At 39.0% G+C, this 14617-nt stretch overlaps 1 protein-coding gene across 1 annotated transcript in view; it reads left to right on the top strand.

Moving 5' to 3' along the window:
• Positions 1-14617, top strand: part of LOC148023066 (pentatricopeptide repeat-containing protein At4g18520, chloroplastic-like) — a 42345-nt gene that overhangs the window by 15829 nt on the left and 11899 nt on the right. The window contains exons 5-7 of the mRNA XM_087695307.1: positions 1485-2367; positions 2542-2751; positions 3028-3112. Of these exons, the coding sequence (XP_087551433.1) occupies positions 1485-2367; positions 2542-2751; positions 3028-3112 (1178 nt within the window). The remainder of the gene's footprint in view (positions 1-1484; positions 2368-2541; positions 2752-3027; positions 3113-14617) is intronic.

Genomic DNA, 14617 nt, shown 5'->3' with positions numbered 1-14617 from the left:
CTACATTACCAGTTTGGCGTATGGTGTGAACTCTAAAAGGTCTTAACCCCCTAAAATTCATTTTCTGCTTATGTCCCTTGACCGAGTAGAACAATACGAAGTCACCTTGTTTGAAATTTTACTGCTTGACATGCTTGTCAAACTAGCTCTTGCATCGTGCCTTTTTGCAGATCAGCGCATGGGTGGCTAGAAGTCAAGTGTTTTATAAGAGTTTTAGCTCAACTAGACATTCTGTCCATGCTTTCTTTCCCTCCCATATCTCTTGAATAGCAATTCTCAAGCTAGGAATGGAGAATTCCACAGGTAGAATTTCCTTAGTTTCATAGGTCAACCTAAAGGGAGTCTATCCCACAGCTACTTTATAAGCTATTCGATAGGCCCACAAGGCTGCCATTAGCTTGTTATCCTAGTTTCTACAAGAATAAGAGAATACCTTGGTCAGGACATTTACTAGAGTCTTATTTTTCGATTCCGCATCACCATTCTCTTGAGGGTAGTAGGGTGGGGATTTTCAATGGATGATCAAGAAGGTGGACAGGAGATGAGCAATCACCTCATTGATGAAGTGCATGCCTTGATCACTGACAAGTTCGATGGGGCAACCAAATCGAGAGATTACCTGCTCACATAAGAACTTAGCAGTGGCTTGTGCGTCATTCTTCCTGGTGGCTCGAGCTTTCGCCCACTTTGTGAGATAATTGGGGCAATGATGATGTATTTGGCTTGCAAATATTGAGCTGTGGGATTGATAGGCCCAATGAAGTCAATCCTCCATTTCTCGAATGATTGTCTTGCAATGATGGGACTTAGCTCCATTGTGTCCTTGAAAACTGGCACCTTGGTCCATTGGAACTCATCACATTGTTTCACAAATCATGTTGTATCTTGGAAAAGCGTGGGCTACCAGAGTTGAGACTATAGCACCTTGCGGGGTGTCGTATCTCCCCCCTAAAGTGTCCTCTGCGGCAATTCCACCGTGCACTGTCGTACTACTGCGCATCCGAGGTGTGGAATCCACCAAAAAGTTGTGTGTGTGACATTTGTTACTTTGTACATACTTAGTTGTTGTGTTTACATTTTTGTTCTGCGTGCTAGTATAGTGGAGAGGGGTTTGGAAGTGAATATATTTGTGGGAAGCATAGTGGTGGAGATTTTTGGGAAGTTTGGCTCAGTTTCAGAAGCACTAGAAGATCGATTACCATCACCTTGGATCTTGCAATGGAGGTGAAGAGGAAGAAGAAAGACTGAGCTTGTACATTCAAAATTTGCAAGGGATTGTTGTTCATAGTCTTAAGGGGCACAAAGATATCGTGTATTGTGTGGCCTATTCAAGGGATGGTAAAAGATTTGCATCAGGAGGAGCGGACAAGACAGTGATTACCTGGATTTATAAAGCCTCGGGCATAGATCTTGTCAGATTTGCTAGTAGATCAATGAATTGCATTTGCAATCAATTTGTTAATAATTCAAATATATGCTGAAAGTATAAATCAAGTGAAGGCCATTTTGCAGCATATGTGGAACATGGCCTTGGTGATGAGGCACTGAAATGTTCTCAACAAATGCAACTTGAAGGTTGCAACCTTGAACCCATCACATTCGTTTCCATCTTGAAGGCATCTAGTATCACAGGAGCTCCAGAAACAGGTTATCAAATACATAGAGAAGTAATTACTAGGGGATTTGGAACATATGTGTACATGGGCAGCACACTGGTAGACATGTACATCAATTGTGGATCATTGGCAGAGGCATGCCAAATTTTTTATGCACTACTTGTTCGAGATGCAGTTGTGTGGTCTGCATTGATTGCAGGATACGCTGAACATGGTCTCAATGAGGAAGTACTGGAATGTTTCCAACGTCTACAACTAGATGGTATTTCTGCAGATGCTGTCACATTTATTATCTGCTTGAAAGCATGTGGCAGTAGAGGAGCCATAAACGCAGGTCAAGAGATCCATGCTGAGATCAGGAAATCAGGATTAGAAACAGATTTTTTAATAGGAAACACGCTGATAGACATGTATGGCAGATGTGGGTTGTATGCAGAAGGGCAGAAAGTGTTTGACAAACTGCTTGTTAAAGACATTGTCTCATGGACTATAATGATAAAGGCATACGTTGATAACCATGAGGGCAATTTGGCTTTACAATGTTTTGAGGAAATGAAAGAGCAGGGTATATCTGTGGATACTGTCCTAGTTGTTCTCTGGTTAAAAGCTTGTGATACTACTCAAGCCTTGGAGACAGGTCGAGAAATACATGCAGAGTTGAGGAAATCAGGGCTGGAAAAAAACATTTTTGTTGGTAACACATTGATTGGCATGTATGGGAAGTGTGGATCAGTTTGCAGAAGGACGAGAGGTGTTTGATCAGTTGCTTGTTTGAGATGCAGTGTCATGGGCTGCATTGGTTGCATCTTATGCTCAGCATGGGCTCGGTGAATAAATTTTAGATTGTTTTAAACAAATGGTAGTGGAAGGTGTGTCTGTGGGTGCCATTACTTTGCTCTTTGTTTGAGAGCTTGTGCCACCTTAGGAGCTTTAGATACAGGCCGAGAACTCCATGTAGAGATATACAAAAGGGGACTGGATCAAGAGCTTCATGTTGGCAACACACTTGTGACTATGTACAACACAGCTGTGGCTTGTTTACAAAATCACGGCAGGTGTTCAGTTCAAGACATAGTTTCATGGAATGCACTTATCATAGGAATTACTGGAGGTGGGCGGCAAATTGTTGAAAACGGTGAAAGAGGGGAGGGGGCTATTGTGGGAGGAGGCCGCTTTTCTGGGAAAAAAGGAGGAGAGTGATCAGGAAGGGAAAAAACAAATGATTGCTAAGAAGGAGAGGACGCCAAGTTTGTGCGTTAAAAAAAAAATACCCGTTTAATCTCGCAGAACAGCAAGGGGATTATCAATTGCAATCCCAGCAGAATTCCTGAACGTATTGTCCATGCCAGAGGTACCAGCGCAAAGGGCTTCTTTGAAGTGACTCATGATATTTCACACCTCATATGTGCAGATTTTCTACGTGCTCCTGGTGTGCAGAGACCATTACTTGTCAGGTTTTCAACTGTGATTCATGAGCGGGGCAGTCCAGAGACACGGTTTTGCTGTGAAATTCTACACTGAGAAGGAAACTTTGACATGGTGTGGCAAATGGTCCAAAATTGTTCGAAAGCTTCCAGATCCTAAAATTCAATGCTACTCCTGTTGAGAAAGAAGTCCTCTTTATGCTGACTGTTCTTTCTTTCAGCAAATTAAAGAGCTATCTGCACTTCTAAGTGGCAGAATTTCGGCAAAGTGCTAGGGGGAGTAAAAATCAAGGACAGATTATGATGTGGAAATTACTAAACAGCCATAACAGATTCTACTTTCAGATGATAACTGCCAATGATTGATACAATGATGTTGATTGATGCATTACTTATGGTTTTGATTAAACACTCTTTCTACAGTAATCTTCCACTGCTTGCAACCAAGTTCTGCTTCACCAAGGCTTAAACAATTGGGTCAAACCTTTGGAATTGTGCGAAATTGACAATTACCTGCATGTTTACCACTCATTACTTCCAAAACCCCTGAGAAACCATTGATGGATCTGGTCTGATTTGCCATTAAATCACTCTTCTGTACCTGAATACAAATATGTCTTCTTGATCCTATTCCAACCTCTTAGATCTTAGTTCAGATTACTTTGTTCCTTTTGGGAGAGACAGGCTATTTATATGACATGAGTTTTTGTCAAGACATTTATTGGAGATGCTCCCAATCACATGTAGCTGATTGTATGTCTCATATTATCTGAAATTGAGCTTTCAAATTGAATCTGATCTCACTAGATTGATCTTCTATCCTGAAATTAGACAAGGTCCTCCGTGGTTGCGACTTTGCTTTCGAAAACCCTTCGACAGCACCTCGACTAGTATGTGGTGCATTTCGTGCTCACACATGCATCTCTGCAACAATCTGACTTGCCCTAGCTGATAGAGTTGGCCTATTATTAACTAATAGGGTTGGATTTTGAGAATGAGTCGTCTTAGTCAGGCCTTTTCTATGGGTTGGTCAAGTAGTCTATACTCAAGCACTTGAACCATGTTGTATGCCTAGTATGGCATCAAGTTGGTTCTAAACATGTCTCTTTTGCTAGTAGATAGGGTGTATAGATGTGCATCTAGCAATTTGTCTCCAATGCCCTATCATCTAACGACTTCTCACCTGGGTATGTAAGACATATGATTAGCCATATAGTGTTTCTTTCCCTTGCGTACGATGAAAAAGAAGTCAAATTCAAGAAGCAAAAGTAATCGTCGAGCTATATGCATCCTATAGCGCAAGGTTTGTTTACTAGATACAGCAAGGCTTGATGGTCAACAAAGAAAATAAAGGGCATAGCCAGAAGATAATGCTGAAATTTCTTTATGAAAAACACCATCACTAGCCCCTCTCCTTTGTTTGTGTGAGTAATTCATTTTTGTATAACTATGAGTTATTTGCTAGCAAATTTTAGTAGATAGTCGAGATTGTGGTCACCAAGCTGGCACAAGATAGCTCCTAGTATGGATGTCGATCACCAGGATGATTGTCCCTCTTGGTAGCAGCGTTTAACTTCTTGTAGTTGATGCACACTCTAATCTTTCCATTCTTCTTCAGTATGATCACTATAGGCGAGACCCAATCTATGTGCTCAATCTCATAAATGAAACGTGCCCTTAGAAGCTTGTCAATTTCTTTCTTGATAGCGTAAGCATGCTTGGGATTCATAGGGTATGATTGCTACTTTTGATCAGCATTGCATCGGGGGTCATGGGGATATTATGAGGTACGACACTTGGATCTACCCCTTTCAGCTCATCGAGGGACCAAGCAAAGACATCCATGTACTCTCACACAAGAGGGCAATGAGACTTTCTTCCTCTTCCTTGGTCAAGGAATCCGCAATAAAGACAAGTGAGGGTATCTCCCCTTCCTTAGGTAGATTAACCTCATTGACTTTGGTTAGCACCTCTATTAGTTCGCTTGCTTGCCCTTGTCATTAGGCTCCTAGCAAGATCACTACCCTCTTGCCTTTCTTAAACTTAGTAAATTGCTTTGGCAAGTCTTGCGGTTTCCTTTGATCTTCAGCCTGTATATCCCTAGACTACTTGTGTTATTCTTCCTTCAACCTTCGACGCCTTAGGTGGAGTGGCAGGTCCCCTTTGGTGCGTCTGGTCTTAGGTGGTTGTGGCACCTCAAGATCACTGTGTGAACTTACCTCCGACTCATCACCGGTCAACTTGTACAACAACTCAAATTTGACAAGAGAAATTTCCTATGATTTATAGAAATTCAAAGAATAAAGAGAATTTGAACTCCTCAGGTGTTAGAAGGTTGAGTTTTATTGGGTATCCAAACCAACAAGCATTAACCAAATCTTTCTACAAGGTCTTCAAAAACCCAAAGTTAGGGGTTTTTAGGATTTTCACAAAAAGCATCACACCATAAAGGTGAAGGGAGTGAGCCCTAAAGTGAAAGCATGGAGCAGAAGCAAGAGCTATGGTGGAAGAAGCAAGAGTAAGAGAGAGAGACACACATAAGATATGGGAACTCCACTAATCACAATGTGTGATTACCCTTTCCTTTATTCAAATGTCATTGAAAGAATAAAGAATGAAGTGACAATGTGATGGGTATCCACCACTTGCAATGTATAAGTGTGCGGGTATGTAGGTACTGCCAGTGCAACTAATATACGAGTGGCTAGACATAGGCACCTTTATCCCCAACAACCTTCCACTTAAAGGAAAGTTTTCCCACTAATGAGGAGAGAATAATAAAAAAGTGACAAAGTACAAATCTACATTATTACCACAAGATGAGAAAAGATGTCATCTCATCCAATGGCTATCAACTTCCTAAGGAAGGAAAAATGCTCCGCCGCTGCTGCTGTTGAGAGACTTTTATTGAGCATATCTCTATGATTTTGATTAGTTGAGATCTTGACAAGCTCAATAAACTTATCCTCAATGACCTCTTGAATAAAGTGGTAACACACCTCAATGTGCTTCATTTTCACATGAAAGATTGGATTCTTGGCTGAGTGAATAGCACTCATGGAACCTGAATATAGTGTAGGGATTGCATCAATAATACCAAGGTCTTTGCCACCACTAGATAGCCTAAGGAAAGGCTTCCCTTGCAAGTCTTAGTGGCAGCAATATAATCTGCCTCTATAGTAGATAGGGCGATGTATTTCTGCACCTTCGACATCCAAGAAACAACACCTTCAGCAAAGATAAAGACATAGCCAAAGGTGGACTTCTTCCTGCTATCTACATGTCCTGCACAATCAAAGTTAGTGTATCCCATGACTCCTATATCCTAGCCACCATAATAGATGCACATAGCTGTTGTGCCCTTTAAATATCTTATGATACCCTTGGTAGCATCCCAATGCCATCTTCTAGGTGTAGCCATATAGCATGTCACAACTCCCATTGCAAATGCTATGTCACACGATGAGTGTTGCTAGTGTCCACCTGGGTTGTAGAGCTAGGTGTGGATATGGTGGTGGTAGTGGTGGCCACCAAGAGAGTAACGTCATATTCATTCAAGATTTGGTGGATCTTCTCTGGGAAACCTCCCAGATCAAGCTCCTCATTACGTGCGTGATCTAAGATGTATCCTCTGTGCCCCAAAGGGTGGGGTTCTACACTCTCTCAACCAGTTGTTTCTCCCCAAGCCTTGCATTTTTACAAAAGGCATCTTGGCCATCTCAGCCTTCTACTCATCACATTGTGAAAAATCGGCTTGACTAACCTTCATGTGAGAAGGTAAAAGACAACCAATCCTACATATGAAACTGCTCAAGGACCTTTCGGATGTACTCCTTCTGCGATAAGTAGAGGATCCCCTTAGAGAAATTGTGCATAATGTGCATCCCAAGAATATGTGAGGCCTATCGCATGTCCTTGATTTCAAATATCTTCTTAATTTGACCTTTCAAGGCCTTCAACTCATCATGAGCTCTCCCAACAATCGACATATCATCCACATAAAGGATCAAAATCATAAGGTTGTCATTATGAGCCTCACATAATACCACTAGAGAGTTTCTATTACATATGTTTAAAGGAGAGGAAAATAAAAAATAGAGAATGGTGGTTGGTTCTCAGCGTGCCGGCAGGTGGTACTTCTCTACTTTTCCTCATTTCTTTCACATGCTTCGCTTCAATGCAATGATTCTTCTTTTTCTTTTATTTCCTTTCTATCTAGCTAGGATGCAAGTATGAATCAATCCAAATCCAAATGCATCGTATCTCCACCAACGCGGGGTCTGCAACAAGGAGAGCCCCCCGGGGACAGACAAGGTAGGCGACGCTGCTCTCCGCACAATTTATACTCAAAGCCTGGATTGCATGCCGTTGCATGGGATACGCGGGATGCAACAGTGTTGAAGGATAAGGCATCCTACCATCCCACGTAACTAACGGTGTTATATATGGGTTCGTTGCAGAACGTTGCAAAATGATTGCATAGTCAAATCCATGAGCTATAACCACTCAAGGTCCATCAACTAAAGAAAAGGATAGGAGTGCACTTAATGGTGTATGGGCAAGTAGATGTAGCACCAGCACAAAGAGAATGAGAGAATGTGAGAGATGAATCCAAAACTAGCAAAGTATGGTAATGACATAGGACAAAGGCAAACAAAGATCTTAAAGAACAAAAGAAAAGGCTAAAAATGATGCAAAGAAAAAGGAGACAAAAATAGAAGCTCCTTGAAAACGTTGTCATGCGGCTAATATACCCCTAGGTGAGGGTGAAGAAGACTATAATTTATGATATGATTTAAGGGAAAGAAGAGCTAATATATCTTTTGCTTAGCTCATGGAATTATATCCAAGATGCACAAGTCAATGGAAAAGGTTGATAAACCCGAAAGCCAAAGAAAAAAAATGAAAGGAACAATCAGAGTGGTAAGTGTAGAAGAGCTTCCCAATATATTGTTGAGATATTTTGCAATCACACCTACTTCAGTCCCTTTGTAAGGAGCAATGAGGGCTCATGACCAAAATCCCATACATGCACGGTAGGAGAAAGTGCCAACACTCAATTCCTATAAAGCATTGTACTTGCACTCGTTTTCTAATGCAATGATAGTACTCTTTTCTTTCCAGTAAAGTGTCTATGTCAATGTACACACACAAGCTTGTGTTTATGAGTCCAAGTCTCAATCTTGGAACCTAATTCAGTTGTGTGACAATTTTTCCTTGTCTGGGTCAATGTCTTCATGAGTTTCTTCTTCCTCTTTCAACCTCCATAGCTTTCGCAACTGCCATGCTCTAGATCCCGCATATTTTAATACGGTATCAGAGACCAGTTGGGCATGCTCCTCCAGCTCCATTCTACTCTCATCTAGCTTAGCTTTAGCTTAGTCCAGATCAAGTCTAGGAGCTCATCTCCCACTCCTTCTTCTCCAAATTTCGACCTTGTGGCAGCCATAGCCACCCTGCACATATCCTGCTTCAAGCCCTTATAACTCTTCAACCAGAAGAGATCTTGATAAACTTTCTTTTGGATAAGTGTTGTTTTGCTCCTAAAGCTTCTCTGTATCACCTTAGAACTTGACATTGCCCTGTCCACTAATCAACATTGTCATTTTTCTTAGGATCTATCATGTGGCCTCCATAACCAAGCAATACCTAGGCATCTTGGAGCCTATGGATCTCACACTACAAGACACCATTCATCATGATGTCTTCTCGGGAAATCTTCCTCAACATCAGGCGCATCTCTATGGCACATCATGCTGTAACATTGGCCATCATATGCTTCAGCATTGCTGAAGATTCGTCACGTTGTCAAAATATGTGCCCATGTTGATCGAATGCTTTGATCCATCTCTGTGCAGCACGATTTTAGTTGCCATGATAGGAGAATGATAGCTCATGAAGTAAGCTTCATCCTCATATAAGAAATTTTCAAAATGATCAAGTATAGCTCCCACAATCAGTAAAAAACCAAGGCTGGGTCAAAACCCTAATCTAGGAAGCCATAGCAAAACTTCACCAAGCTCAAAAATCTCATCATTTTCTAAAATACTTGTTTATGACATCTAATATCTCTTGCATTTCTTTCGGCTATATACCATAGTAATCTCAAATCCTACTCTAGATATTGAGAGCATGGGTTTGGTAGAAATATATAGCCAATGGTGTTGCATCTTCTACTATGAGTAGCAACACTTTATGCACTTGTGAAACCTTTTCATTGGATTTTAACTCAATAACTACATTATATTTTTCAAAATCAAAAAAAGAACAAGTCAAGTTATCCATAATAATATCCTCATCGAGGAAACCATGATCCTTAAACTTGTCACCCATGAAAATATCATATCTTATCAGTTTTAATCATGAATTCAGATCCCATTAAATAGTGCTTCCATTGACGTAAAGCTTGTACTACAGCTAGCAATTCCTTATCATAGGTAGAATACTTGAGTTTAGAGGGCTTAAGCTTGCGGCTAGAGTAGGCTATGGGGTGGGAATCTTGCATAAGGATAGCTCCTATTCCAGATCCACTAGCGTCAGTGACTACCAGGAAAAATGGCCTATTAAAGTCAGGGAGTTGCAATACAGGAGCATGTGTTAAGTCATGTTTTAATAAATCAAAAGACTTTTTTTAATTTTCAAACCAATGATATACAATACCTTTCTTTAATAATTTTGTCAAAGGTAATGCAAGCAATTAAAATTTTTTCACAATTTTTCTATAAAAGCTAGCAAGACCTAAGAAAGAAAGTAATTCATGCACATTTTTAGGTATCAGCCAATTCAAAATTGCTTCTATCTTTTTAGGGTCAACTTTAATACATTCAAAATTGCTTCTATCTTTTCTGATTTTGAAAAATATAATGTAGTTATTGAGTTAAAATCCAATGAAAAGGTTTCACAAGTGCATAAAGTGTTGCTACTCATAGTAGAAGATGCAACACCATTGGCTATATATTTCTACCAAACCCATGCTCTCAATATCTAGAGTAGGATTTGAGATTACTATGGTATATAGCCTAAAGAAATGCAAGAGATATTAGATGTCATAAACAAGTGCCCCTAGTCCACGGCCATCGAAAGTCCAGGGAATATTCCCTTGCTAACTAGGGGAGGTTCATAATATAGTTAGAGATGCTGATCAGACTATTCTCTCAAGCTATAAAAGGAAGATCCTTCCAAAGCTATCATCAATCTATCTTTCAACTAGTTCGAGTTCTTCTAGCTATCCTTAAGCTCTTCGCCTATTATCTATATAGATCACCATCTATGCTTCAAAGTAGAAGCACATGGGTGGACAGAACCATCTTCGTATTAGTTTGTTTGAACTTAAAGAAGTTTTTATTCTCCTTATAGTTGTTATGTGTTCTCTACTCATTGCTCAAACTCTGCCCGTTGTGCCATGTAATTTCTACATATGTTTCACCCCTTGCTGTAGAAATAAAATTGAAGTATGAAATCAAAGGACAAGGAAGTGGGTAAAGTTGAGGTCTCTCTAATGATATAGAGAAGAGGGATAAATGTAATTGAGAAATAGAAGATGATAATAAAAGTATGGAAGGTGATTAGCTTGGCAAAGTTGAGCTCTCTCTAATGATAGAGAGAAGAGGGATAAGCATAATGAAGAAATCAATGAAAACGTATGTTGAAAGAGATAGGAAATCAGATTCCAATAGAAGATAAAAGAGGTCTTTTGCTTTTATTTAAGAGATGAGAAAGGAATCTCCAAACTTTTAAAGTAAGAGATGAAAAAGAAAAGCAAGAGATTAAATTATATGGAAATCTGAGAAGAAGAGAGTTAATTGGAAGAGAATATAAATCCTTTTATCATAGTGGCCTCACTATAAAGTTGGAAAAAGAAAGCTTAGAATGTAAGCAAGAGAGAATCGTTTAAAAAAGACTGTTCAGTCAATAGTTCTTAGTACATGTATAAAGTTAATGTTCGTGCTACTCAGGTAAGTTTCATAACCTTCTTTTTGGGATTTGGACTTAAGGAACATCGAGGTCTCTTGGTAAGAAAAATTTATGAATGTTTATAGTTTACTTAGCTATTTAAAAATACCTTTGATGTTCTTAAATATTTACATAATTATTGGATTTAATAATTAAACCTTGGGTGAGCATGTGGAAAGTGGCAAGCCCAATCTTAATTACTAACTCTTATGGATGGGTGGACACACTCAATCAAGTAACTTCTCAATCAAAGAAATTTTAGGAAGAATCATAGGAGCATAATCACCTTTAGTAGGATAGAACCCAGGCTAATACTATCTTAGGGGAGTGAGCTGAAATAATGCTAGGTTAATGGATGCAACTACCCCTCTCTAGAATTAAGTAATTTTTGGCTACTTGCATATTTCATTGGTTGCAAAGTGACAAATCTTAGATGGGTATTAGAATACTATGAGGATGACTCTCTAGGCTTTCTTTATAGACCATGTTTTCGCTAAGTTTGTTCTTCAACATAGTTGCAAACCTTTCAAGTAAGTTGCATGTTTCTCCTAAGGAGATTCCCTTGGATTCTCTAAAAAAACTTAAGAGAATGACTCATTTTTAAAAATTGGGTAAAAAATAACATATAAGTTTCCAATAATTTTAATTTTGTGCATTTCAAAATAAAAACTACTATGACACAAGGATGTTGATTTATAAACTAGATCATTTTTAAAGGATTTTTTTTCTAGGCAAGGTAGTATCTTAATATCATAAAGTTTATATAGCATAAATTTATATTTTTTCTAGAAATTAATAATAAACTAGGCATGATACATTATAATTATCTCAAAACCTAAAAAATTAATTAGAAAAATTTTGATACTTAATTGACAAGAAATTTATTCATATATATCAATCTTGTATGAAAAAATGTGAAAATAACAATTTTCAAATGCTAATATGGGTTAATAACTTCATATGCAAGAAGAGGTGTCCAACTTCTCATGGGTACTCAATAAATCTAACAATTTGCATTGTCCAAGAATGCATAATTTGATGTCAACGAGCTAGATGGAGACTCTTGAGTTTTACATGTCTGTGGATGCTCTTTAGGTTTTCATTTTATACATGAGGACTTTGATGGAGACTCTTGAGTTTTACATGTCAGTGGATCCTCTTTAGGTTTTCATTTTATACATGAGGACTTTGAAGGTAGAGCATGTTTTTGTTCAACACCTAAGGGTCCCTAGCTCCTTCATTATTATTTTGCCTCAATGCTTGTGCGGTCTTACTTTGTTCAGTAGAAGCATCACATGGGAAAAATGCTATCTTGCTTGGGGTTTGATACGTTAATGTGTTACCCAATTTGCTACCACTATCTCTCTTGCCACCAATTTCAATTTTGCTACTCTTCTTTGTCATGGTAGAGAGGGGAGGAGAATCAAATGGACCGGAGATATCCTATTTAAGAGTATACTCCCATGTTCTCTTTGACTTCTTGCTACTTTCTTTTTGACTCCTCTCTGTGACAAAAATGATTTAAAATTAGTGCAATAATTGCTCAATGTCTCTATTGTCCTTTGTCCATGGATGTGTTAGATGGGTACCTCACCTCTTTTGCAAGAAAATTTTTGAGAGATAGAGTTCTTGTGGTGGTCCTCTTTTCTAAGGCTTTTTAAAATGATCATATTTTTTTACAATGTCAAGTAAGCTTCAACATATCGTTAAAATATTCCATCTTACAAAAGGTCTCAACCTTTATTTTCTAAGGAGGCATCTTTCTTTCCCTCTTGAATGATGCACATATAAGTTCCCTACCATGTAATCAATTCAAATGTCTTCAAATGAGGTAAAATTTAGAGGCTATGTGCCAGATTCATCTTAACACCCAACGTTGAAGGTTTCACAAGTAAAAATCCATATATGCTCTCTATCCATAGTGATAAGGCCCTTTGCAACCATAAGATGATTGTCTTTTTTAGAATTTTTTTTTTTGAAACCATTGGATGCTTTTCATGTAAGTGATACCAAGGGCAATAGAATGTCAGTCAGGCCCACATTTTCTTAAAAATGCCTCCCCGTCCAAAAATAGATTACCCATATACATACTGTCATCGTAGTTGCCCATGTTACTCTCAACATGCAGCTCGATCAGCGTTCCTATTGTCAGAGGTGAGAGTGCATGACCCCTGAGTTTTATAATTATAGAGCGGGTGAGACTCAGACTTAACTCCTCTACATAGCTTGTTCAAATCAACTAAAAGTTGCAGCCATTGAGATTAAGCTGTGCTATCAGCTTTGCAACTAATTGGTTACAATAAAAAAGGCAATCATCCCATGGCACATCCCTCCATATTTTGTCACCTATGGTGCTGCTAGGAGGGACATGTGAAGGGGAGACGCTTTTGCACATTCTCCCTTAGGTGAATAGTTACGATTTTTCTACATGAAATCTCACTTGCAACTCAATTTTTCTCATCCTACCAATAATAGAAGAGAATAGTTAGCCATTGAGTTATAGAGGGAGTATTTTACACATTGGAGATTGTGATCATCTCTCTTTTTGTCATCTTTTGGTACCCCCATAAAGGATTCAATATATTTTTATTTAAGAACTCAAGGAAACCTTCAATTGTATGAAGATGATGAGCTTATCGAGTCGAGTGTTTATGGGTAAGGAAGATCCAACGAAGTGGCTTGCACATTGTGAATGGTTTATGTTTATGAGTCACATGTTAACTCATGAAGAGAAGCTTTATGATTTTCGTCTAGTTATGCAGGGAGAAGTAAAGATTTGGTATGAAGCTTTGGATGATGCTGTGAAGCAAGATTGGGATAAACTAACAAGTTCTCTTGTATCACACTTTGCTCATCATGAAACAGCAATACAAGTTGATGAGAAGCTTCAACGTCTTCATCAAAATCCAAGAGAGGATTTCCAAAGTTTTCTACATCGATTTGAAGCTCTTTAGTTGAAGATAGGGAAGAATACTCATATTTAACATGAAAACAACCTCAAGCTTGACAAGTTTAAGGCTTGTCTTCACCAAACAGTTTGTGAAAAGGTGGAATTGGAAAAACCACATGTGCACGCCCAGAGCTCAGACATGAGGTCTACATTGTTGGAAACCTTATTTGCAACTCTCCTATGTCTGTTTGTGTCTTTGTACCAAGCCCAAGTAAAGAAAGTGGTTCTATGTTGCCTAGTCAAACATGGGATCTATATTCTTGGACACCTTCTCTCTGGCTCTCCTGTGTCTGTCTATGCCTTTGTGTTCACCCTATACTACGGGTCTCTATATAAAAGGGCCACCCTTTTTAGCGGGTCAGCCCCTACCCCATTATATGGGCGTCCTCTTCATTAAATGGGTCTATAGATTTGTACATAAGACTCCACTTCAATGCAAAATATCTCATCACTCTTCTCCTCGGACTTGTCTAGCCACTCCTTGATTTTTGAATCGATGACTATGGCATGAGACAAGTAACGTGTGCATCATGGTCATGCATCCTCTTACATCCTTGCATTGTTGCCTCCTAGCTATTCCTACAAGTGGCATCCATGGCTATGGTACTAGACAAGCATCTTTGAGGAGATCTATAGGATGAGAAGCTTTCTATCCACACTTGAGTTTTTTGGGT

Source organism: Lygodium microphyllum, chromosome 16 (assembly GCF_053477565.2).
Source record: "Lygodium microphyllum isolate KBCC chromosome 16, Lygodium_microphyllum_v1.1.10, whole genome shotgun sequence".
NCBI classification, from domain to species: Eukaryota; Viridiplantae; Streptophyta; class Polypodiopsida; order Schizaeales; family Lygodiaceae; genus Lygodium; species Lygodium microphyllum.
This window is presented reverse-complemented; position numbering and strand designations above follow the sequence as displayed.